Genomic DNA, 26,396 nt, shown 5'->3' on the forward strand with positions numbered 1-26,396 from the left:
ATTAGGGGAAGAGCACTAGTTATCACCTATGTTCCAATTATCAATCACTCCTTGCTCACCAACCCCCTAATTACTATCTTGAAAAGAAACCAAAAAAATGATAACTAAAAGCCCATTAATGAATTTCACATGTACCAATAGCTACCCACTTTACCCTTAATAGTTATTTTTTTGGACTTTAAGTGGAGGAGTTGTGCAACTTTATTGGCATCCATAGCACATGATTGTTGGGGCATTTGTGCATAAGTATTGACCATTTTTGAGGTGGTTGCAATGCACAGTTATTCGAGAATCTTTAAGTGGGTATTGAATGACACTTTGAAATGAACACTTTTTGACTCTTGCATGCATTATAGATCCTACAATGTGCATTGTTACTACGTAGAATCCAGAACATTAACTATAAGTAGTTAAGTCGCATATACAGACAACAAAAAACTTGTCGAAATCTGATGTGCCATTTAAAATCTATGAATGCGTGAAGTTAACTATAACGATTGCTCATACGCTTCCCCTAATCTCAATTTTTTTTTCTTCCAATTTAAATTACATTTACCTTCTTACAAAACGAATGCACCCAGTAATATTCTAGAGAAAGTAAAGATTAATTTTGATCCTTCAAGATCGTTTGTAGAAGCTCCATAATTAAAACAGTGGCTTCTACTCCTTAAAAAATCCTCACATCATATTACATTCTAAGAACGTATAATTTTATGGTAATAATTTGAATTATGGATGGTATGGCCCTGGCTCCTAAATTTCTTTCCTTTGTTTCATTTACTTTTTGTTTTGAATTTGAATTCCTTGGCATAAATGTTTTGCCATCTGGATGGTAGTGTCGGAAAGTTGTTTCCTTTCGCTCAAATACTCTCTGTTTTGAATGCGTGTCTAGTTTTAGAGTATATCTATTGAATTGGTGCTTTTGTCTGCAGAAGATTAACATAAGATGTCTTCAGAGTCGGTTGTGAACGTTTACCCTCTTGCGGGCTACAGTTTTGGTGTAAATGAAGCGAAGGTGTATAAGGACGTTTCCCTGTGTGACAAGTTAGACAGAATAAGAGCCAAGTAAGTTTTAATTTCTGTCATCTCTACTATGGAATTCACTAAAATAAATCATCTAATCATGTTTGGATTTGATGTATTTCTACACATTATTTTGTTAAAGTTAATTGCAGAGCAGGAAACATTTCATGGGTTGGAATATATGTATATGGCGGGTTCAACAAGGACCACACGCCTAATGGCAGCCTACAGGGTTTGAACCTCGGTTGCTTAGCAATGATTGTTCCAGACCGTTTGACTACTCGATAAAATTTTTGCAAAATTTGGAATTTTTTTCTCAATTAGCAAAACCTAGGCGGTATAATTTTTCCTGGCTAAAAGACTGTACCATTGAGGTTTAGGATATTAGAAGGTGGTACTGATGAGGCTTTCTCACCTTGGGTTCTATTCCTTTATTTAAATTTGTAGGCTTGTTTAATCTAACGTTGGGATTATTGTAATTATGTTAAAATGAGATGGATTTTCGGTACTCCTTAGGCCCAACATGGCATGTAGCAACTATCAACTAATTCATATTTTTCTCCCTTAATAACTCATCTATTGAACGCATGGTTCCTTGGAGTATCTTTGTTTGCGTGAGCTCTTATTTATTTCTTTCCTTTAGTTGGGTTTTTGTGCGTTATGGTTCATTGTTGCCTCTCCATGTTTTCATTTTCTTGCAGGGATGTTTTCTGGATGCTACTGAAAAGTTTGTTCATAAATATATTTTATATTTTCTGTATTACTTGAGTTTTTGCCTTCGATAACTCATTGATAACTCTTACAGAAGTTAATTGAGTTCCACCTTTGATATGCAATCTCTGTTCGCCAACATCCTTCCAATTTGGTTTTCAAAGCTTGCCTTATTATCCAAGTATTATTTTTATCTTTGCAGATCTTGGCGATTATGATTTTTTTTTCATTATAAATATCAGGATCTATTAAGGGGCCTCACGCCTATTGCAACATATATATGTATATATATATATATATATATATATATATATCCTTTGCAAACTCCAGTAGGGTGACAGGCCATACCAAGAGAAACAAAAGTACCGACTAGCACTAAACCAAAAACGTGGTGAACAAAAACATGGTAAGAAGAACAGCGAAAAAACTATCTGCACAGTTGAGACAACATGAACATAACTATAAAGCCACAAAGCTGAAGTCATCCAAATAAACTAGAGCATTTTCAAACATAGCCAGCACCCTAAGAGTTGAAAAGCCCCCACCATAGAATAGTAGCACCACCTCTGATGGAACACCAATGTAATGTCCCCTACTAGGAGGCTGCCTATTTAACAAGCATCATTATACATTATTATGCCTTAATTCAGATTATTTAGCTAGAGACAATTAATTGTTTGTAATACAATCAATAATTATTATATTAGACCCATCCTTACTTCTTTTCTAACACTAATGGAGGACAGGGAATTACTGTCATGGAGCGTTTGGAAACCACCTCCACAAGTAGGCCCAAGGGTTTCACGAACACCCATCAATACCACCACTTGGCCCAAGGGTTTCACGAACACCCGTCAATACCACCACTTGGCCCAAGGGTTTCATGAACACCAGTCAATACCACCTCTTGGGGCTCACCTAATTTGGGATGGAATTACTCTGCCTCTCCCTACACAAGCCAGCCTATCCTTCCAAAGGCATTAGTGAAAGATTAAAGAGTGTGTCATTAATATAACATCTTTCATGAATTATGAATCTATGTGCTTTGATATGTATGTATATTTAATCATTTCTGATATAATATCATATCAGAAATGATTAAATATACATACATATCAAAGCACATAGTCAGAAATGATTAAATATACATACATATCAAAGCACATAATATCAGAAATGATTAAATATACATACATATCAAAGCACATAGATTCATAATTCATGAAAGATGTTATATTAATGACACAGTCTTTAATCTTTCACTAATGCCTTTGGAAGGATAGGTTGGTTTGTGTAGGGAGAGGCAGAGTAATTCCATCCCAAATTAGGTGATCCCCAAGAGGTGGTATTGACGGGTGTTCATGAAACCCTTGGGCCTACTGTGGAGGTGGTTTCCAAGCGCCCTATGACAGTAATTTCCCGTCCTCCATTAGGTTAGGAAAGAAGTAAGGATGGGTCTCATATAATAATTATTGATTGTATTATGAACAATTAATTGTCTCTAGCTTAATAATCTGAATTAAGGCATAATAATGTATAATGATGCTTGTTAAATAGGCAGTCTCCTAGTGGGGGACATTACAATTGGTATCAGAGCTTTGATCTTGTCATCCTGCAGGGTAAAGATGAATCAATGAATCATTCTAGTCAATGAGAAGAAATCTGACAATACGTGTATTCGCGTGTATGCTCCGTGTCTGCATATATTCATGTGTATGGTTCGTGTTTTCATCTGTATGCTCTGTGTTTGATCTGATGTATTTCCAACATGTCTATCATGTTAGCAGAAGTGGACATAACCAAGATAATGAAAGAAACATCACTTGGTATAGAACCTCCAAATCCTAAATTATCTTAGAGTGTATAGAAGAAGCTAATTACATCACAAGAAAGATAACAAATTCCCAATGGTTGATTTGGGGAATCCTCATCTTGGTGGATGACTCAGCTTGAAAAAATTGGCATTGCTTGAGGACAAGCAATCTTGGGTGGGGCGGACTGTAATGTCCCCACTTTGAAATATAATTTAATAATAAATAATAATGATAAAATTAAAATACAAAAGAATAAAAATAAAAATATATTTAAAATATAATTAAATTTGATTTAATGTTAATGAATCGTCAAAAGGCATGAAATGATAAGTTGTGGCTCCCCCAAATATGAGGTATGAAAGGGAGAAGAGAACTCATTTGAAGGGGGTATAATTTAGGAATCAAAAGTGCAGATCTGATCGTGAAAGGTTCTGTCCCTTTCAAAGGGCAGAAATAATGAAGAGTTGCACTCTTTTAAAGGGTGCTAATGGTGAAAGGGTGTGTCTCTTGCCAAAGGGCATACATGATGAAGAGGTGAGACCTCTCCCTCACATTAGGAGATATAAAGGAAAGGAATCAAAAGCATCCAGTGACAACACCTTCGATCAGATCAGATCAGATCAGAACTGTTATTTAAGTTACAGGCAGTAACATCCTTGTTCTTGGTGATATGTATGGGGATGAACGGATGAAGGAGAGAAAAAGGCAGTGATAAGGATTATCAATCTGCAGACTTCAGATAGATCATTCATTGGCAAGTAATTTTTTTCAAACAGCAGATTGGTATGCTATATCTGCCCATTATGAATTAGAGGATTAATTTTGCTGATTGACAAATATTATTTCTGGTAAGAATGACAATAAATATGCATATGATTATACAAATAAAAATGATAATAAATATGCATATGATTATATAAATAGGATAAGCCCATAATAAAAGATATATATAAATATATATTTGGCTAATAATAATGAAGTATTATATCAGAAATGATTAAATATACATACACATCAAAGCACATACATCCATAATTCATGAAAGATGTTATATTAATGACACAGTCTTTAATCTTTCGCTAATGCCTTTGGAAGGATAGGTTGGTTTGTGTAGGGAGAGGCAGAGTAATTCCATCCCAAATTAGGTGAGCCCCAAGAGGTGGTATTGATGGGTGTTCACGAGATCCTTGGGCCTACTTGTGGAGGTGGATTCCAAGCACCCTATGACAGTAATTCCCCATCCTCCATTAGGGTTAGGAAAGAAGTAAGGATGAGTAATATAATAATTATTGATTGTATTATGAACAATTAATTGTCTCTAGCTTAATAATCCGAATTAAGGCATAATAATGTATAATGATGCTTGTTAAATGGGCAGCCTCCTAGTAGGGGACATTACAACCAATGCTCTCCCACCTGGCTAGCAACTTCATCCCTTGAAACTGACACCACCTTTGCCATGACAGTTGACAAGGGAGAAACCACCAAACACAATATGTACTCTCCATTAACTAATTCTGCTTTTTTTGCTCATCCAGATACATCATTATTGCTATGGGACGGTTGAGAGTAGCCACTTGTGACTCTAATACTTTGCCATGACGGGATACCACCAAATTACATGTCAAAAATCTTGAATTTAATCCATCAGAATCCTCACATCCCCGTCAGGGATGTAAAAAAATCTTCTCCAGAAAACTCAGTCTTTGTTGCTATGAATAGAAGGGAACCTAAGGAGACACATTTGATATCAGCTCTTTAAAAACATTGTTCCCAACATCATTAGAGGAAACAAAATCCAGAATGCAATGCCGAACGGCTATGTTACTCAACATCTCCTTAAGCTTGTTATGAAAATCAGTCAATATGGTGGCCCTTGACCAAATTTTACCCTTGTCTTCCACTTCTTAAGACCCAAAACAAGCTTAAACTAGATTTAGGACTCAAATATACAGACAATGAAAGATCTTCTTCAGCCAACACCCCCTTTCCTGAACAGATCTTTGGGAGAATGGATACCATGACCCACCATGAAAAGGATACCTAGACAAACCACAAGAATGCATACTAGTTCGCCACAATCAAATGCCAGAACTTTACACACCATACAATCATAAATATCCCTTGAAACAACTTGAAGCACCATTGCATCACAGCTGGCGTACTCATTATAGCATATAACAGTTCTCTCCTCACATGAAATAAAACTACCACCATTGACTATCATTAATAATCAAAATCCCAGTCAATGCCAAAAGTCAAAGAGAACAACCATCGGGAATATAATATCAAAGTTAAATGAGTGCCAATTTATCAATTTCAAGATGTGTTTTTTCGGGCTTTGCATGCTTTCTTTGCTGGCTATCCGTGGGTCCCATACGCTGTTTGGCCCCATGGACATTATTAAAAACATTCATTCATTCAAGAGTAAAGTGAGGATGTAATGTTCCCAATTTTATGCCATCTTGTTTTGCGAGTGTTGGAATTTTCAAGGTTTTGTGTAGGTTTCTTGATGCACTAGGAGAGTTTCAATGTCCTTGGTGAGCTCAGGTTTCAATTTCAGTGGGTTTCAACAACAATTGCTATTTATTGTAAGTGCTCATTTGGCACCGATCTTTTTGGATTTTTTTGGGTTTGTTCACTTTTGTCTTTGGAGAACATTGCTATTTATAGTTAGTGTTTGCATGTCATCGATCTTTTTGGGTTTTTATTGGTTTGTCCTCTTTGCTTCTCAGAGAACATTGCTATTTTTAGTATGTGCTAGTGTCGGCATCAGTTATCATCTTTCAGCTTCAATTGGTTTTGGCATGTTCAGTTCCCTGTTTTTGGTGTCTTGGCAAGTTTCCGTAAGGTGATGGAAATTATTTTAATATTTTTACTTGTTTTAAAAGGGACTTTTTAATATTTAACTTAAGTGAATTAATGTTTCGAAAAGTGTGTCTCCAATTGGGATGCCTAGGCTATGGGAGACATAAGTTGTTTTTAAAAGTTATATGGGGCCTTTTTAGAGGGAATATTATAATTGAATATTATAATTTGCCCTAATTTCTCACTCCAAGTCTATACATTGGGATTTGAGCTATCGTTCTCTCATTTTGAGTTGCACACATATCAAAATGTTGTTTAAATGAACTTCGAGAGTTCTTCTTGGGATTGTGGAGGATGGAAACCCTCTACAATTTGTTTGGTTTCAGTGGTGAAAGATCCAGCCTAGCTGGTTATTGGTTTTAGACAGAGAATACATTGATTTTGCTTGAGTTTGGTGATGTGAGTTTTGGAGAAAATGAAAATTTATGAAGTTTTCTGAGTTGCCTTCAAGGTTTTTGGTGAGTTTTGATATCTTTTGGAGTGCTGTTCACATTTTGAGTGTTTTGACAAGTTTGAATGAGATTTCTAGTTCTGGCCGTACCTTTTTATGTATACAGGAACCTTAGTTTGGACTCATCTTTTGAAGATACCTGTTTCTGCTTATGGGTAATGTTTTAAAATATTTCTAGCAGCTGGGAGATGAAGATTCATATATCATTTATGGGTTTAAAATTAGCATTTGAATTTTCTAAAGCAAGTCACCCCCGTGACAGGCTCTACAAGTGCATTTAGGAGGTATGTGTGGTCTTTTCAGTGTTGGTTCTGCTCATAAAGGCTGCAAACTACCCCTTTCAGAGGCATCTGAGGTGTTAGGAGGGAGAACTGAAGTTTCCTTGCAGATAGAGGCCCTAAAAGTGAAACTAGGAATTATTTTGCGTGCTGCCCTTGTGCATTTTGGCACCCAACTAGCTACAACAGTCATAACTGAAAGCTTTCTGAGCTTTTTCAGTCCAAATAAATTGATTTCAATGTGTCTAAAGAGCTTCCATACAGTTCTGAGCAGTTTGGAAGGAGTGGTGTGAAGTTCTCAGATTTATTAGCCCCGTTTTCTGTGCCCAGATTGCTACAACAGTCATATTTCTTGTATGGCAGCCTTGAAAGTGACCGAGTAATAGTTTGCAACGACTGATTTTCTGATCTGAGCGATTTAGAGGGTCTTTTCCCCTGTTTGGAAGCAATTTGGAGGCCATTGCTGCCTTTGGAGACTTCGTTTCTACCAAGTGTGGTCTCAAGACATTGCTGTTAAAGATTGTTCATGCTCAGATATTCGTAACAGAATCGTAACATTGACCTTTTCTGTCTAATCTGAGGTATTTAGTTTGGTCTACGTCTGATGATAATTTTGTAATATTATTTGGTGATGCTATTTCATTTAGAAATTAGAATTGTGTTAAAGCTTTTTCAAGGCTATGCAATGTGTTTTGAATGAAAGAAATCATCAAATCAGACCTTTAGCAAGTATTTTCAGTTTTGTGTTGGCAAATACTTGTGTGGCAAAACTATCTTCGAAACAAAAAAATTGGGGCTATACATTATAGGAGATCCTTCAAATCCCTAAAATCTTTACTTTGAGTAGAAGATAATATAGAACAATCTATTGCCTCGTTTTCCAAAAGGTCTACCGCTTTATTTTCTTCGTGGAAGCAATGCATATACTTGACTAGGATAAACTTTTATATCCATACGGTAGCTTCCTCAGCATAAGTTTTCATACTCTAATTTGGACTACTGCCTTTTTTTAAACACTTTTATTGCTACTTGAGAGTGGCCTTCAATTCCAATCTCTATGAAACCCTCCTTATACACTAATGTTGAACTTGTTATAAGTGCTTCCCTTTCAACTTTGTTATTGGTTTTAGAACCAAGATAACAAGATTTTCTAACTAGGAAGGAACCACTTCGATCTCGCAACAAATAACCAGCTCCGACTTCACCTAGGTAGCCTCTAGATTCACCATCAAAGTTGAACTTGTTACCCTTTCTTTGGACTAGACCAAATATGATATTTTTGTTATTTTTCTCTCTAAACCCATTAACAGGTGTGGTTACATCAAAATGCCACATTTTATTAATATAAATCTCAAAAGGAGACAATTACTTATTACTCAACTTTGCACTCTAACTAATTTACTCTATCATACAAATCTTTCAAAAGAGAGAGCTTAATTATGGAAAATCCTTATATTTCTTTCTAATCAATCCTCCATAAGACACATAGCAATCAAGTTGCTCATAAATTTTGAGCTGAGCATCTGTCACTTTCATCAAAGTGAGCTAATGTAACCTTAGCCAAGGCCTGCTGAAAATCCCTCTGCATTGCTGGTCGTCTCTGATCAACTCTACCACCTCTCCTTTTCTTTTTTTGATTCAATTAGTCATTCAGAGACAAGTGGTTCTTAATATCCTCAAGAAGAGTGTCATACTTGTTGCTCAACATAAGCATGTCTCACCTCATCAACTAGTGGGAGTTGTGTTGCAAGGTGTGTGCCCTTGGTCTCCTTGTGCTATGCAGCGCAGTGCTTGGGTTTGTGACATGACTTAACTGCCTCCTGTGGATTCTATAAGTCTAGTGGTTGTATCGGGTATTAATAGGTCGATCTTTTGGTGCAATGGCAACTACACTTGTAACAAGTGGTATCAGAGCTTGGTCACAGGTTCAAACCCCTCGCTTGCGTTGGGGGGGGATTGTTGCAAGGTGTGCGCCCTTGGTCTCCTTGTGCTGTGCAACACAACGCAACACTTGGGTTTGTGACATGGCTTAACCGCCTCCTGTGGATTCTATAAGTCTAGTGGTTGTATCAGGCATTAACAGGGCGATCTTTTGGTGCAACAACAACCACACTTGGAACAAGTTGAACCTCTTGAACAACCTGCACCTCCTCCTTTTGTGTGAAAGAAGGCTGTTGAGGCCTAGGAACGGACCTTGACACTGCTACAATTGTGTGTCTATTATTATTTTGCTGGTTTATATAACTGTTTTCCCTAGTATGCATTGTATCACCTTGTGAATTGTTCTGATTCTTCTGAACCCCGTGGCATGTTTTAGTTGAATTTGGCAAGCATTTAGAACATCATAATTAACATAACATCGAATTTGTTTTATGCTCTAGTGTTAGGATTGACTGAATCAGCCCTTCTCTTGTTTCTATCTGCCATGTTTCTAGGTGTGCTGTGATTTGAACACCCTGTAGTACTGCCACTGCTATCAACTGAACCCCTCCTTTGTACTGTTTGATGATGATCTACTGCAAAAGGATCTATTGCCTCTGTTGGTTGGTTTTTGTGTTTTGTTTTTCTTTGTTCTCTAGTTCAGTACCTTATTTCTCTGTCACTCATAGATGATATGTAAGCTGCAACCAAGTGTTACAGCACATACTGACAGGAAAACCAGCTCTGATACCTTTGTAAGAACGCACCTTATTTAAAATTTTTTTTTTAGGCAAATAAACTCTACAATGTGAACATGCATTAATAGTAGCTGTTGTCATAAGACTAATAAGTCATTTTTAACACACAGGTGGTTGCTAATACAAGTTCATTGAGGCATACACATTCAATAGATGTTTCATTACATAACATGGATGGTTTAAGGAATACAACTTGAAATACCTCAATATAGATGCCAAAGGATGAACCCCCAAAGGTCTGAAATAATTATCTGCAAGTGGACAGGTCCGATTTGGTCCAATACAGTGCTACAGTAACAAAATATCTTGTCACTAGCCTCCAAACACACAACAAACTCCCCACCAATGATCTCCAATAGGTATGTGAACTTCCAGCCTGTTAAACTACACTCAGAACAGCAGGAAGATGCATTAAATCAGGTCTGAAATCATTTTCAGCAACCTGCTAACTCTGTCCCTTAGGGCCAAAACAGGGGCAGCAGGCCTAAAACCTATCAAAACTCCCAAATTCTACCATCCAATCCTTGTATGAGTACCTGCAGCTGCAAATAGTACACCTGGTTGCCTAAAATGGAGGCTGAAATGTTTCCCAAAACCCAATGCTTCTCCCTTAAATTCTTATGCCAAGCTCCAAGCAATCTGATACGACCCTTCTAGGAAAAATCAAACCCAACCAATAACCACTGAAAAACACCTGCACAAGGGTTGCCTAGCTCACAGAAAATGATTGGTTCAATATGCACAAACATTCAATTAAAACCCTAGCTCATATGACCATAATGAGGGGTATGACTTACATTGGAAAGTGTATAGCCAGCTGCAAAAAACACCTGCAACTTGCTCAAAACGACTCCAACATGGCTAAAACTCCAATGCCAACAAACCCTTAAACTTGGTCTCAATTTACCTTGAAAATCTTCATCTCTCAAAAACCCTATTTGTCCAAAATCATGTAAAAACATTGGTGATTTCTGAATGAGATCACACCTACCAGCTAGGATGGATCTTTCACCACTAAAACTAGTGATTTGATGAGGGTTTCCCTCTTCAATCAATCTCTGGAAGAACTCCTTTGTTCATTTTGACGTCTTTATGTGTGCAACTTTGAATGAATGAAAATGTGAGCCAAAACCTCTTTATAAACTGTTGGAGGGAAAAAGAGCAATTTAGATTTCAAATTAATTTATTTCCCACAAAATGGCCCTTTAACAATTTTAAATTAATTATGTCCAAGTCCTCCTTTCCCTTAGGCATCCAACTTGGGGGGAAACAACTTCACTTAATCATAAATTAAAACACTAAAGTGAATAATATAACGTTACTATATAACTTCAATGTAAGAATTTAAATAATTTCAACCAAGTTGCGGAAAGCCCTGCCAAGGAACCAAAAACTGAAATCGATCACATGGAGACATAATAAATGCTGAAGAACAATGCCGGCTGCCAAAATGGGTACTTACTAAAAATAGCAATGTCCTTCAAGGAGTGTGGAGAACAACCCTAATGGCCAAAAATGGTACAAAGAGTGTTGCCACCAACTAGAGCACCAATTGAACACCCACATTGCTGTCGGAAGCCAAGAAAACCGATATCGAACTCTCTGGAATGTTGGAGTCCCCCAACCATCACTAATTAGCCTACGGGAACCTAGGAATAGGCTATTGAAAAAGAATAGCTGAATAGGTCCGAAAAGGGGACATTAGAGACTATAATAAAGGAATCATTTTCCTTAGAGATTGATTTAGGAATGTAATTTGAAAACTATGGATTCTATTAGATATACAATTTACTAAAAGCAGTTCATAGATATACAATTTATGTTCCTTCTGGCATTGGTAATGGCATGAAATTTTTTGGTATTTCTATCACTGGCTTTAGCCCATTTGTCATGAGACTTTTATTTGTAGAAATGTTCTCGCTTTAACAGACTATCTTGTCTTTTCTTCAACATGTCTTTTTCTCATGCTAAAGAGAGTCAATAAGGACAACCTCTTGTATAGATTTACAAATATGCTCTAAGACCTCTACTGCCTTGTCTTTTTTAACAAACATGCATATTCCATTTTTTGTGCAAGTCTTACCATAGGGGAGATTTAATGTCCCTTATCTTACATATGATGATGTCTGAGTCACTTTCCAGTCTTGGGTGAGATTTCAGACTTTCACATATTGGCATACCTTCTCTTCATTCCTTGCGCCCCTGCTTCCGTCTTACTTCTCTTCCGCAGGCCTTTGGATTTCTGTCTCTCCATTCAATTGTTTCCCCAATCCTCACTTCTTTGGTCACACATTCTTCTTTATACATTTGGGGTTTTTTTCTGGCAACCTACCTTTGTAGAAGTGATAGCAGGGTATTTCGACCTCCAAATCTTGGGAGCCCTGCCATATTGCTTCTGTCAGCATACGAAACCTTAGATCCCTGCCTAATTGTATCCTGGCAACACAGAATCCCATTCCCTGAACCCTCAATGTTGGGTCTTTGGAGTATTGTCAGCTCATTTCGCTGGTAAGTGTTTCCTTGGAATCCCTCCTTGTGGCATGCATTTTCAGTTAATGGAACCTTGCCATTTGAACAGAGGATCTCATCAATCATTAGGGCTGATCAGGGATGCCATTAATGGGCCCAAATTTTAATGTAAAATGGCAGGAAACTATCAAAGGACTCTGAGCATGTATGGGTGGGGGCCCATGCTAGGCCTTCAACTCCTGCATATGGCAGGTGATTTCATCAAATTGTATAATCTTTTATCATCTGATCAACACAGTGAAACTGTTGTTCAAGTACTTGTGCTCAGCTATTGGATCCAAGGACAAAAACCCTTGGATTAAAAGATCAGAGGACAAAAATACTGGTTTTTGGAGGGCAGTTTCATATTGAGGTTGCATCAATACTTTAACTTGGGGGACTACAACAGCATTTTGGATATTTCAGCAGTTTTGTCATTTTCAGAATATTCTTGCAATCACTGTAGTCTTGATTATTAGCAAATATTTGTAGCACCAGATTTATGAAATCTTTTGAATGAAATGGGTGAATGACATTCTGTTCCAGCCAGTTTATATGTGCAAACCTGTTTATTGTACATGGGCATTTCAGGTTTAAGTATTTTATATGGATGTTTTGATTGATGTCATTGCATCATTTCACATCTGAGTAAATTATATGAATATTTTAGCTAAGGGTCATTTCAGGAAAAGAGAGTTCTGTCGATATTTGTGCCACTGACCATAGAATCAAATAACCTAGGATGTTGCAGCTACATGGTTTCAAATTTGAAAGGATCACGTAAAGGACATTGGTCTGTATACAACTCCAAACAAATAGGAAAATGGTTAGAACGAGGAGTTGCTCTGTATCAATTCCTGGTTTTCCATCTTGTTCCAGGAGGAGTTGCTACCCTTGGCGTTGTCCCTCATCCGGATGGAGTGGCGGCTGTATTTTCTGCTCCTCATTCTGGTTTTGTGGTTTCTGATGGTGTCCCTACTACTGGTTTCTGAATAGTAACCCACATCATTCTAGAATAGGGCACATTAGCTCTGATGGAAAACACAAAAACTAGAAAATGGTAACCTACTTCAACTCAAAAATATTTTCAAGAAAATTAACTTCACAGTAGAACCACAGTAGGATGAGCCCTTTCTGACAATATTAAATTTCTTTCCTTTTTTCTTCTTTGATTTGATATCCATATGCTTCTTTTCGTAATTAATTCATGATATAGCCTCAATTACCAAGGGCATAACAGCTAATATTCTAATCCTTTATTCCAATAAATTGTTTGCATTTTGTTCTTCATCCTGTTTACACCAATTCTTGACTTCCTCCATACCCTCTTCTTGATTTGAGGATGATGATAACTGTAGACCCTTGGACTTCTTGTTGAGGTTATCATCCAAATAGATTTCCTCATTAATGGATTGCCAAGGAGGAGATACTTTATTAGAGAAGCACCATTCGTGGTTTCTGGGAAAATTGAATTTATTCCGCAAATTAGAAGTTCTTTTAATTTGCCACACACCAGCCTTCACCTAACTTTATTTTTTCCTAGGGGATTTCTGAAAGCATTTTTCTGCTATATGCCCTACCCTATGGCATTTGTAACAACGGGAAGATATATTTCATAATCCAAAGGTCCATTGAAAACATGATCTTCACCCTGGATGCTAACACATTTGGGCAAAGGCATTTTCATATCATGTCTGATAAGCACTCGAGCATATACCACATAGACTGTGGTGTAAGAGTTCTCATCCACTCTGATCAATTCTCCTAGAGAGCTAGCTATCTTTCTCAAACACGATTCTCTCCAAAATTCCGATAGAAACCCATAAAACTGAACCCATATATTTTCCAATGAAGAAAAGAAAGTACTTGAAAAGCCATGTTTCCAAGCTCGAACTACCATTTCCCAGTAGGGGCGTTGAGGAACCACTGGAGCTATCTTTTTTTGTTTTTCCATGTAGTTCCTTATCTTGCTTATGTGATCACTAATTGGTTGTTTCACTAGGGTGACTTCCTATTTAGCAGTATCTTCTTTCTTTTGTTTTACTTTCTCCCCACCTTTTTCTTTTTGAGGACCATCCTTGTCTCAGTGTGAAGTTTTTCCTTTTCCAATCATTTCTTTGTGTGTATGGCTTGCTCATTTTTTGTCTTCTCGTTGTTACTCCCTACTTCCAGTTTCTCTTTTTATAGTATTTCACTGGTGTATTTCTGTTGTATGTGTTTGAGATGGTGGTGAAATAGTGTCCTTGGGCTTGTCTTGTGCTTGTTTGTCTTGAAGGACTATGTCATGTGCATGTTTTGGCTGCTAAAACAGCTTCTTTGTATAGCTTTTGTTTCATTTTTTCATTTTGTAAGTTCCTTGTCGATGTATCTACTATCCACTCAATGTCTCAATTTGAACTCTTGATCTTGAAGAGCTTGAACTTGGCTTAATGTTTTTGGTGAGAGGTTTAGTTTGGTGGCTGCTTCCTCCATCACTTGAATTTTGAGTGATACGTCAATCTTGCATTCTGCCTCTTGTTGTGTGACTACTTAATTTTGGAACATTGACTTCAGTTCTAATGGAAATCCTTTAGTAATTTGATTGATTGTGTATGGATTGGTGGATATAAAACCCATCAATGTTTGGATTATAATTTGTTTATTTGCTGTGGTAATAGAAGGATATGACTTTGCTAGCTCTAGTGGCTTATTAGCTATGGAAAGAGGCTTAACAAATTTTTGAGCATCTAGTATAGTCTCTTGTGATTTTTCTTTTTCTTTTGCCACTTGGTATCTTGCAACTCTTTTCTATGGTGGATCTTGGTAGATGTTATTATAGTTTCTTCTTTTTCTTTTGATGAGTTGGTGTATTCTAACAATCCCCTTTGTGCCTTTTGCTTTTGCCACTTTTGCCTAACTTCTTGGCGCTTTTCCTCCTCCTTCCTTTTGAACTGAATTGTATGAAAGTTTTGTAGTATGTGAATTGATTCCTCTTCACGGGGCTTTCTCAGTGTTCCTTTCTTCTCATAATGTCTTGGCTCTTCCTTCGGTTCTTCTTTAACCACATGTTTTTTTTGTTTTGGTATTATTGGTTTCCACCTTTTCTTTTTGCGGTGGGGTACTTCTACTAGTAGACACTAGTCTTTTTGATCTTCCCTTTCCTTGCTCTTTCCCCTACTTTGTGCCTTGTTGGTCCATTATATCAGTTATGTGCAGAGGAGAATCTTGTTTTCCCTTGAATATCCTTCTTATCTTTTTGTTGATGTATTCTTGCCATGTGCCACATCTTTTTGCAATAGAATCTTGAGGATGGTCAAGAAAAAATTGTGTTGTACTTTCTAATAGTTGATCACTCACCTTAATGGGAAGTGGTGGAACAAAGAAAGTTTGGGATTCTACCAACTCGAAGTGGATATAATCTGTCTACCACAAAAATATCATTTTCTAACTTTTGTGCCACCTTGTAACTTAGTCTTTCTCTTTATTGCATTATTTCTGGAATTTAAAAAAAGAATGAGTTGTTGGTGCAAGAGCACTTGGGTCTACAAACAATCCTACTCACCCAAAAACATAGCTGTTCAATTATTGGATTTTTTGCTTTGAATTCTGTGTGTTTTGAGGTTCATTTGTCTATTTGCTAGGTCAAATTTTCTATCATGTGTTAGGTCCACTTCCAAGGACATAGACCTTACTTCATTGTTGACTTTATTCTTGATTCTAAGCTTTTCACTTTTAAGTTTCTAACTGCTTGCTTGGGCCTTGCTACTAAGGGTTGCTATTCATTATCACAACAGTTAGAAATTTGACTGTTAGATCCTTCATGCTACGTGAACCAAGCGATATATAGAAAAGTCGTTACCATAGTGGTGGTTACAGTAGCAACAATCCTCTATTCCTAGCCATGGGTTATGGTTGTGATTGTTACGTATTTTGTTTTTGGTATTTCCTTATAAAATCCAACACATACGTATGTAAACAAGGGAGGGCAAGTGATAGTCAGTATTGGTATAGTATAATGGTTTCAATGTGGTGTTTTTCTTGCCACTAAGGTTAAATTCCCATTGGAATGTTATTGTTGAGTGTTTACTTTGGGGACAAAGTCCCCCATGTGTGACCTCACTAGTTCATAGCTCTAGGTTGAGGGATCATGGGAGTACTAAGGTCATGCATTAATCCTTGCTGGCTTGTGTAGGATTGTGGTGGTCAGGCATAATGTTGGTAAATTTTTGAGGTAGTAAAGGCTTGTTGTTGGGTTACAAGCCTATTGGAGGTTGTAATGTGACTTCTTTCCCATACTACATTTTTTAGTACCTTGAGCCGAGGGACACTTTATTTGCACATTTAAAATGTACCTTTTCAAATAATTAAATATAAGTTGTCATTTAATTTTACTTTTTTGACAACTTTATTATTTAATTATTTAATTAATTTTTCCTTTTAGATCATCCCAAGATTTTATGAAAATATTAAAATAATTTAATTAACCAACTCCTTAAGTGCATAGGATTTTAGTCCATGGAAAGTTGGTGCTACTCAACGATGATGGACTTCTTGAAGAAGTTTGTAATGCTCCCAGAATGTTGGATTTGCGCACAAAAAGTATCGTTGTGCACATCTTAGCTCCAAGAACTTGCTACTATTGTCGAAATTTCATTTTGAGAAAGTTGGCACTGTCCAAGAAAGTTGGAGTTTCCAAATATTTGGAATGGATGAAAAAGGGGACATTACATGGATTCACCATTTACATCTTTATAATCGTTTCTTGTTTTATTTGGAATTGGAGGTGGCTGTTGGATCAAGGAGTTTATCTCCTCATAGTGTCTCTTCGGCTTGGGGGCTTCTTTTAGTAACTCTTCATTTGTTAATGGATTATCTTTATCTTCTTCCTCATTATTGTAATAATCCTCTCTAAACATTTCTAAAGTTTTAATGGCAGATTCAAATTTATTTGTAGCTCTTATCATCTCTTTATTTTTTCTAATTTCTCCCCTTCTTCGCATCCCATCTTACCTACTCACTTTAGTATTCCAATCGCTGGTGTAGAGGTTTTGTGTGCTTCTTTTGGAGGTTGGGGTTGCCAAATCCTCAAAGCCATCATTTGTTAAAATCCTTTGATATAAACAGTTAGAAGTTTCAGTAGCAATCGACCCTTGGGTTATTCATTTTATAGTTTGAGCACCATTGTTTCTAAGCCTATCTCTTTCCACTATCTCTACAATGCCTCTCATCCAAGGTTTGAAGTCATTCAAACTTGTTGCTACCTCATATTTTTTGATGTGCTTCACCATTTTGGTCATATTTTCTTTTGTGGTTCAAATGAAGGCTACGGATTGCTTTGGGTTTTCAATAATAGTGAGCACCATGTCTATCGAGCATCCACATATCTTTGTACTAGGATTTTCTTCAATTGCAACCCTACTAGCATGCTCTCATGACATTTCTTGCACCACCTTATCTTTTTCGAGCAACTTTCCTCTCCTTCTAGGGTTTATTTCAACTTTCTTTCTTCTTCCTTCTTTGCCATAATCATTATCTTATTCTTTTCCAAACCCATTTGATCTCAATATTATTCACTTTTTCTCTTGTTATCACATTTTGCGATAAAAAATTTAATTGATTTTTACCCATCCTTAGTCCCTTTTTTATTCATCGCAAGCATTAGATTGAGTTTGTCTCAATAGTCATGCCCTTTTGGATCTCTCCCAATTCCATCATCACCCCCTAGGTGCCTAACTCTTCACCAAGAGTTAGCACCTAGTATGTGATATTGCATTTTTCCATCATTATCATATGTCTCAATAATAATCTTGTTTTTGTTTGTATTCTTTACCTTAAACTTCTTATTTGTTATTTCTTGTTTCCATATAATTAGAGTTTATGCCAAGGTTATCATAGATACATGTAACGTCCTTGGTTGTTTCTTAGACTTCCTCCACCCCTTACAAGGCCAAGATTAACTTGACAGGCATCATAAAAGCCTTTGTTTTAGGACTCGGTGAGTTTTCACCAGGTTTCGCGGGACTCGGGAGTCCTAATGCTTGGCAAGTCGACTTGCCTAGGATTTGCAAGTTGACTCCTGCCGAGTACTCGCTTGAGTCTCAGCCTTGGACTAACCGAGTCCCAAGGTCAGACTCCCGAGTCTTGGGCAAGGACTCTTGGGTCTGCTTGGGCATGTTAAAACAGCAAAAAGTGAGTTTTTTTTTCTTTATATTTTGGGTCAAACTCTTCCATTTCTTCATATTTTGGGTCAAACTTGTCCATTTTCAATCATCCAAAACCCCCACTAGTTATTGAGTATGAATTATGAAATTTCAAATATTGAGTATTTGAAGATCATATGACATGTTTAATGTTTGAATTATGACAAATTGATAGTCAAAGTAGGCTTTTATGTTCTCTAAATGCATTAATTTCTTTTTATTTTTTGTAAAACTGCGATTTTTTTTGTTGAGTTCCAGTGCGAGTTCTATTTTGGGCTACTAAGTTTGTGCAGAGTAGACTCCTAAAACTTTGATAAAAGCTCATTTGGATATTTGTAAATTTGTACCATTTGGAGGCTCTCACGTATTTTTGTTATTTTTGTTATTTCAATATATCCTGTTTATCATGATTCCTCGCCAATTGTTATTGAAATTACAAAGTGTTTTAAGAATTAAGGGAATTATTTTTGGTTTTCATTCATTTTTATTAATTTTTCACCTAACCATGTCCTCTGAAATTGTAGTCTTTCATATATATAACTTCCCTATTGCTAGAACAAAATTCTTTGAAGTACATCTGATGTTAGATTGGTAATAATCTTGAATGTTCAAGTCAAATTGATGGTTGGCAATTCTTGTATATTTATGATATTTATGCTTGATATACAAACAACTATTACACAACTTTATTTCAGATTATCAACTCGAGATCAACTATTGCATAAATCAAAAAGAGGAGCATGCTGATTTTGAGGTTAATTTTCTAATTTGCCAAATTCAGCTGTAGTATTGATCTGTCTCATATGTTCTCTTTTGACTTGTTCTCAGCTACACAAGAGAAGGTATACGGAGATCAGTGGAAGGGATACTTCTGGTTAGTATATTATTTCTATGTATCATTTATTTAATTATGTTCCTAAGCTCAGGAATTCATTGGGACTGGTTTACATGACAGAAATCAACAATTTAAATGATATGAAAATTTCAGTTGTAGAGAATGATTTTCTGAACAACTTCCAATTTTAGAATTTCATTGCACTTTTTTGTGTGATCTCCCTTTGGAATCCTCTCCTAAGGTGAGCATAAAGAATAAATGCATTCCCCCAAAAGACATCACATAGAGAAATAGCCACGAATGTAGATCTGGTCTTTTGCTCGGTACAGCTAAGATTTTTCTATGTTGCTAAAATGACAGTGAAGGGGACTGTTGGACTTTCAGAATCCTCTCTGTCGCTTTTTGCAACTTTTAATGCAGCGGTTCTCTTAATGAAAGGTGAAGTGAAACTACAAAATGGAGAGTGGATTTTTCCATTGTTAGTGTTATAGAGAGGAGGGTTTGTTGTGTTTTGCAAGTTTCTCTAAGGTTAAATTTAATTTTCTACAGCCATCCATTTGTTGCTTATAAACATACATTTTTAATAGAAGTCTCTGATATTCTACCAGATTCGGCAAACCAAGCGTGGTAACAAGTTTCAAAATGGTCAGTAGGTTGAAGAAGGTGAATGGTTCTCCAAAGTTTCAGATTTCCATATGTTTAAATCTATATATCATACACATTCATGCATAATGACAAAAATAGAACATGAAAATGATGTAAAAGAAATTAGAATAACTCATGCCCAGTGTTCAGAGAATTTCAAAATTTGATACATCACAGTATCATACAATATTGAGAGAGTGACACCTACTCTTGAATCTTCATAGACTAGGATCTAAAATAACAACTTAAAAATCTTCAAAACTTGCTGCACAGTCAAATTCATCATTGGTAATACAAGTAGTGATAGCATCTCAATCCAATGCATCTGCATTACCACTACAATATTAATTACATCCATCATGCTTTTCAGATTGCATAGGCTGGCAAAGAGAGTTTACATGACAAAAATAAGGGCTGATATCATGGTGAATGTGCTGACCTGGTATTACCAGATTTGGTCCAATAGGTTTGACCCTCCAAAAAACCTGAGGTTCTGTCAAGACTTATTACCAACATAATCCAATTACAACATTTCTTTAAGAAATCTTATTAGGAAATGATTAGTTTTGTGATATCTGCCATTTTTGAGTAACTTAATCTATCTTCATTGAGTGTGAAAGTAACATGTCTTCCATGTTTTGTAGGTACATGAATATGAATGTCCTCACTTACTGCTTTTACAGAAAGGAAATAAAATCATCAAGCTGCCTGGTGGGCACTTAAGGCCTGGTGAAAATGGTTAGTTGTGTCCAGGAAAACTTTCTGAAATTTCATGTTTAAATGTCATGTAATATATTAGTGAATCCACAGGTAATTTTTGGAAGTTACTATTTGTACTGCATTGAGTTAAGCATCTAATTCATACTGCTTTATGGTATCTATTTTGTTTACTCAGAAATTGAAGGGTTAAAGCGCAAACTCACTAGTAATCTCAGTTCCAATTCAGGCAACTATCAACCGGACTGGAAGGTACTGTGATTCATACTTGATTTCTTATAGCCCTATACACACAAACACAAATAGCATATTTTAGTTTATCCTTGTAAATTATACTTCTCTAGATAATATAGTTGTTAACTTGTTAGTAATGTATTATGCATTAGGTACTATAGTTGTAAATTATACTGGTAGATGTTCTTGAGTTGTTTGTGGTTCCATTAGGTTCAGAGTATAAAGGAGTCAGTTTTTGAAGAAATAAAATGCAAGTGTCAAACTTTCAAAAGGAGAGGATAAAAGGGATTTGTAAAGGAGGATTTCATATTTTTTGGCAAATATATTTTCTTTTGTGAAAGTTTGGACATATTGCTCCAGTTGAAACACTAGGATGAAAACGGTAAGGGAAATTTGGTTTTAGAGAAGGATTTCTTCCCAGCTAATGAGTAGTGGATTCAATCAAAGTTGAACATTGTGCGGAAAGATTGAGGATAAAAGGAAAATGGTAATTAAAGATTTCAATTTATTGGAGATTGGATGAGTTATTTGCATTACTAGTGTTAGCCATCATTTTTAAAGATTCCAGGTTACAAGAGTGTTAACATGTTTATTATTTTCGATATAAAATTACAGGGTTTATTTTATGTTCTCCTTGTCATCAAACTTTAAGTATAAGAGCTGCGAGTAATAGGTTAAGTGTGGAATGATCAGTCGGTCAGGAGTTAGGCATGTATAAATATTTTTAATGACCGACTGTTAGGAACTTTTGAAACAATATTCATTGTTAAACCTACTAGATGTCATTTCTAGCCACCATTGATATCTGCCCTCTACCTTCCAAGCCGCAGCGTCTTATAGCAAGATAAAAGGCATGCAATTCATACAGAACAAAGGTGCCTTTTGGAATGACGAGGAGGCAAATGCAGTAAAAGTTTAAATGAACATCTTTAATGATATTTTCTTCTTATTACCTTGGTTGGAGGTTTTGGAGAATTTAAAGTTGCTATTGGGACTAGACGTGGATTGTTGTAATCCTGATCACTTCACTTTAACAACTGATTTAATTGGAACATTTAATGCAGCAGGTGAAGAGGGTTACAAGAATAACTTCAGGCTCATAATCTGAGGTTATAGATTATTATCCAGCTCTATGAAGCTTTTGTCACAACCTGTAAATATTTCTATGGAAAATGCATATTAAATGTTTAGTTCATTTTTGTGAAACGTTTATTCCATTTCCTTAGTGCTTGTATAATGTGCACTTTGTCAAACATTTAACCTACAAAATTCTAGGAAAAATTAGACCGCTTTTTTACAATGGTATGAGAGCCACGGATTTTGCTAGCTTGTAGAGAGTTTAGAAAATTCATGCAGCCAAATGAAGGGACAAACATGTATTATTTTGAGAATAAGACAATTTAATCCTCAAAAAAACATAGGAGTTCCTACTACAGATTGCCCAGTTGAAGTATAGGTGAAAGAAGGGATCCTCATGAAGGCAATAACACACTACACATTTGGAATGACCTTGCTATAAGGCAGCAACAGTCGTCTTAATTGGTAACTCAAATGATGCAAAATATGAAAATTAATAGGGCTGAAAAGATCAACAATGATAAATGTGGGGAAGGTAGTGTTGTGACCATTTCACACATCGCCCCATTTAAATGGGGACCCCCTCTTCTCGCTTTTTGTTTTGCCTGTTCTTCTCTCTGCTTTTAGGGTTTTGAGTGAGTGAGTGGTTTGTTTGGGCTAGGGCTAAGCCTTAAGGGTTTCTTTTGGATTTTTTTTTCAAGCTAAGTCCAGTCAAATTTTGAAAGTTATTACACATCCTCCCGAAGATTGAGATTTTTGAAATAAGGTGAGTTTGTCAGGAAAGTCAAATAGGTCCCAGGTTAGGTCTAGTCAGGGTTTTTTGGGGTAAAATTCAAAATTTTGTCTAAGTGTTAGCATTTTGAAGATGAAAGTGTGTATTCTTGCCTAGGTAAACTTTGATCAAATTTTGGAGGCAAGATGATGCCTGAAACAGAGAAAGTGCTCCTGTCCTTCACTGGAGGCCCAGGGCGAATTTCATTCTAAGTGCAATTTCTTGTTTTGCGAGGGCTTCCTAACTAATTCCTGGCCTTGAAGATGACCTAATTCTGCCTTGTGAAATGATTGGAGACCTAAATTTTGAATATTTTAGCCAGAAAGGACAAAAGTGCTCCCGTCCCTCTCCAAGGGACCAGAGCACAAATGTTATTTTATGCATATTTGTCACTGACTTTTCTATTTTGTTTTGTGCAGGGTCTCCCAGAGTGATATTTGGACGTGACTCGATACTTTTGAAGATTTTGAAGGCATGAAAATGGTGAATTTTGAAGGTTGAAAGAAAAAGTGCTCCTGTCCCTCACCAAGGGACCAAGAAAAAGTGCTCCCGTCCCTCTCCAAGGGACCAGAGCGATTTTCCAAGAAAGTGCAAATTTCTTGCAAGGACAAGGCAAGTTTGTGATTGAAATGAATGGAAGAGGACATGATTAGCCCATTGAAGATAATTTGGAAAGCTAGCAAAGGACGGATAAGCTTGAAATTGCAAAAGTGCTCCTGTCCCTCACCAAGGGACCAGAGTGCTTAACATGTTATCTACCCTTTCTCACCAATTTTGGACAAATTGAGGCCAAGGCGCAAGTTTGAAAAAGTGTTTAAAATGCCTTGAAGTGGAATTGAGATGCGAGACTTGCAAATTTTGACGACAATTGGCAAAAGTGCTCCCGTCCCTCACCAAGGGACCAGGGCGCAATTTCCAAATATGACCATTTACCTTGCATTTTGAAATGATATTTTTATTACCAAGGCTCAAGATGGAGTGAAATGTGATATTCTACGCCTGGAGGATAATTTGAAGTTGATATGATCAAGAATTCATGCAATGGACTCAAAAGTGCTCCCGTCCCTCACTGAAGGACCAGGGCGCTTTTTTATGAAAACAACAAATTCCCTCCGAGATTATGCTAAGGCAAAGTTGTGTGAGATGGGAAGGATCTTCTAAAGCATGGTGAACAAAGGTTTGACTTCAAAAAATTGAGAATCCTAGCCCAAAAGTGAAAAAGTGCTCCTGTCCCTCACCCAGGGTCCAGGGCGAAAATGTCCTAAAGACCCCGTCCTCCTAAAAATCAAGTGAATTAAACTCAAGAATCCAATTGAAGACGCCATTTTAAATGCCTAGATGAAGTTTTGAACGTGAAAATGAGGAATGCAAGGCCTAGATTGAGAAAAGTGCTCCTGTCCCTCTCCAAGGGACCAGAGCGAAGTCATTGGCATTCATTATTTTTTGCCATATCCTAACGTTGACATCCTCCAAATAGCATTATATGCCAAAATCATCAACTTCAAAATATTTGAAAGAATTAATTTAATTGGCATTTAATAAAGGCGCATGGCATTTAATAAATTAATTTTGAGCCTTAGAAAATCGAAATTTTAATTACAAAGGTATTTAAAATTAAGTTTTGTGAAATTAAAATTAAAAAAGGGAGCGCTAGAGGTATCATTTTTATTATTTTATTAAGTCGGCCTCTTCTTTTTTTTTTTAATTTTATTTATTGGCCTATTTTCATCAAGTCGGCCTATAGGGAAATGAAATGGTGAGCGCCCTATATAATAAGGGTATTTTGAGCAATTTTAATCATCATTCATTCATTACTTCAAGTGCGATTTGAGGAGCAAAGAAAGAGGTGCGAAATCTGGTCTAGTTGGAGCGAATTATCCTAAGTGTTGAAGACTAAAGGAGGCGCATTTTACTAAATGGAGGACTTCGATCTACATTTTGCCTAGCCAAAATTCTCGTTTTTTTTGCGTCATTTCTTAGAGTTAATTCTCAAAAGGAGGTATGGCGAAATCACCTTGACACCATTATGGAAATTTTGAATGTTGAACTTTAGTTTTTGAAAATTGAGTAGTTAATTAGGAAATGATAACTCAAGGTTTATCCTAAAGTTTCCTAATTAAAATCTTAAATCTTCCTTTATTTCTATATTTCTACGTTGCAAAATATGTTACTCATTATGAAATGTTGTGTAGGTGTCAAGATGGCGACCCCAAAGGCAGGAGCATCCACTAGTTGTCCAACCCTCATGAAGGAAGATCAGAAGAATGAAGAATTGGAGACCAAGATCGTGTCCAAGTGGAGCAACATTGGAGATACCAACTTAGGAAACTTCAGTGTGAAGAGGTTTCGAGAGGTCCCTTACATTGGAAAGCCATCACCTCTCGCAAAGAGAATAATTGAAAGTGGCATCATCAAGGCGGCTGGTTTCCCTCTAGCAATCCAGTGCCATGAGCTGATGATCGAATGTGCTCGCCATTATGACCCACAATCAAGATCGATCGTGTCCAAGGAAGGGAACACTTTGGCATACCTTTCAGAGGAGGCTATAAGTGAAGCTCTCCATCTTCCAGAGCATAAAGATATGATTTACAAAAGCCTAGAAGGAGCCAGGTCAATGTATGAAGATGATCCAGACTCTTGCTTGAGCATCATCAATAAGAATTGGTTACTCAAAAGTCGTCCTCGCCTGAGCAAGATTCCCAATACACCACATAGGATCGACTTCCAGGAGGAGTACAGAGATTTGATAACTTTGCTCAATCGAGTTACAGGGGCTCCTCAAGCGTTCTATTTTGAGAAGTGGATGTTCTACTTCATCCAAGTGATAGTTCAAGGAAAAGGAACGATTCATTGGGCTAGAATTATTAGCCATTGCTTGGACGTGCATTTAAGAAGACTAAAGCCTACCAAGTCATTTCACATGAGCTCATACATCATATATGCCTTGATCAGGAGTTTCGAATATGCAGGACTACCTCACAGAGGAGTGATCGGAAGAGGACTCGGAGAAGTCAGAGTTTGTGACTCTTATGTTCATTTACATCATCCACTAGGAAGTGACTACAAGTTAGTCAATGATACCTTCACGATGAACATCACTAGGATATTGCAAGGCGGGATTCACAACCAACTATCTCAAGATGCACAAGAACTTATAAAGAGGTATGGTGCTTGGTTCATCCAGTTTCAAAAGTTTACATATATCAGAGTCCATGGATGTCCTTCACCTCCCTACATGTTGCCGAGGTATCCGACAGACAAGATAGTGTTACTTGAGGTGACTAGGCAGTTGGCAGACTATGCGAAGGCATTCAGACACAGGCATAGAAATGGAGCTCCCGTGCCCATCATATTGGGGAATTCAGTTGAGGTATGTCCTAATGTTCTAGCCTTAGATGATGCAGAGAGGGAGTTGGCCTCATATTCATTCACGTTCTTTGCCTTGAGGGAGAATTTTGATCCTTATGGGTATATAGAGGAGACATATGGTAGAAAGTACGAGCACGAATTTCAGGTAGAAGACTTTTGGATGAATCTCTCAAATGATTTAGAAGTGAAACGAAAGATGCATTCCAGATTACCTTTAGATTTCATCAGGAAATGTAA

At 36.8% G+C, this 26,396-nt stretch overlaps 1 protein-coding gene across 12 annotated transcripts in view; it reads left to right on the top strand.

Annotated features, from left to right (window-relative positions):
* Positions 1 to 714: 714 nt before the first annotated feature.
* Positions 715 to 26,396, top strand: part of LOC131046591 (pre-mRNA cleavage factor Im 25 kDa subunit 2) — a 107,058-nt gene continuing 81,376 nt past the window's right edge. For 7 of the 12 annotated variants that reach the window (XM_057980361.2, XM_057980362.2, XM_057980363.2 and 4 more), the window contains exons 1-4: positions 834 to 1,065; positions 19,339 to 19,384; positions 20,635 to 20,728; positions 20,886 to 20,959. In XM_057980361.2, the coding sequence (XP_057836344.2) occupies positions 947 to 1,065; positions 19,339 to 19,384; positions 20,635 to 20,728; positions 20,886 to 20,959 (333 nt within the window). In that variant the 5' untranslated portion in view covers positions 834 to 946. Of the gene's footprint in view, positions 739 to 791; positions 1,066 to 6,663; positions 7,727 to 19,338; positions 19,385 to 19,705; positions 19,784 to 19,953; positions 20,009 to 20,634; positions 20,729 to 20,885; positions 20,960 to 26,396 lie in introns of those variants that run through there. The other 5 variants (XM_059211155.1, XM_059211154.1, XM_057980359.2 and 2 more) reach the window with 5 other exon arrangements.

The sequence above is a fragment of the Cryptomeria japonica genome, chromosome 9, assembly GCF_030272615.1.
Source record: "Cryptomeria japonica chromosome 9, Sugi_1.0, whole genome shotgun sequence".
In the NCBI taxonomy this organism is placed as follows: domain Eukaryota; kingdom Viridiplantae; phylum Streptophyta; class Pinopsida; order Cupressales; family Cupressaceae; genus Cryptomeria; species Cryptomeria japonica.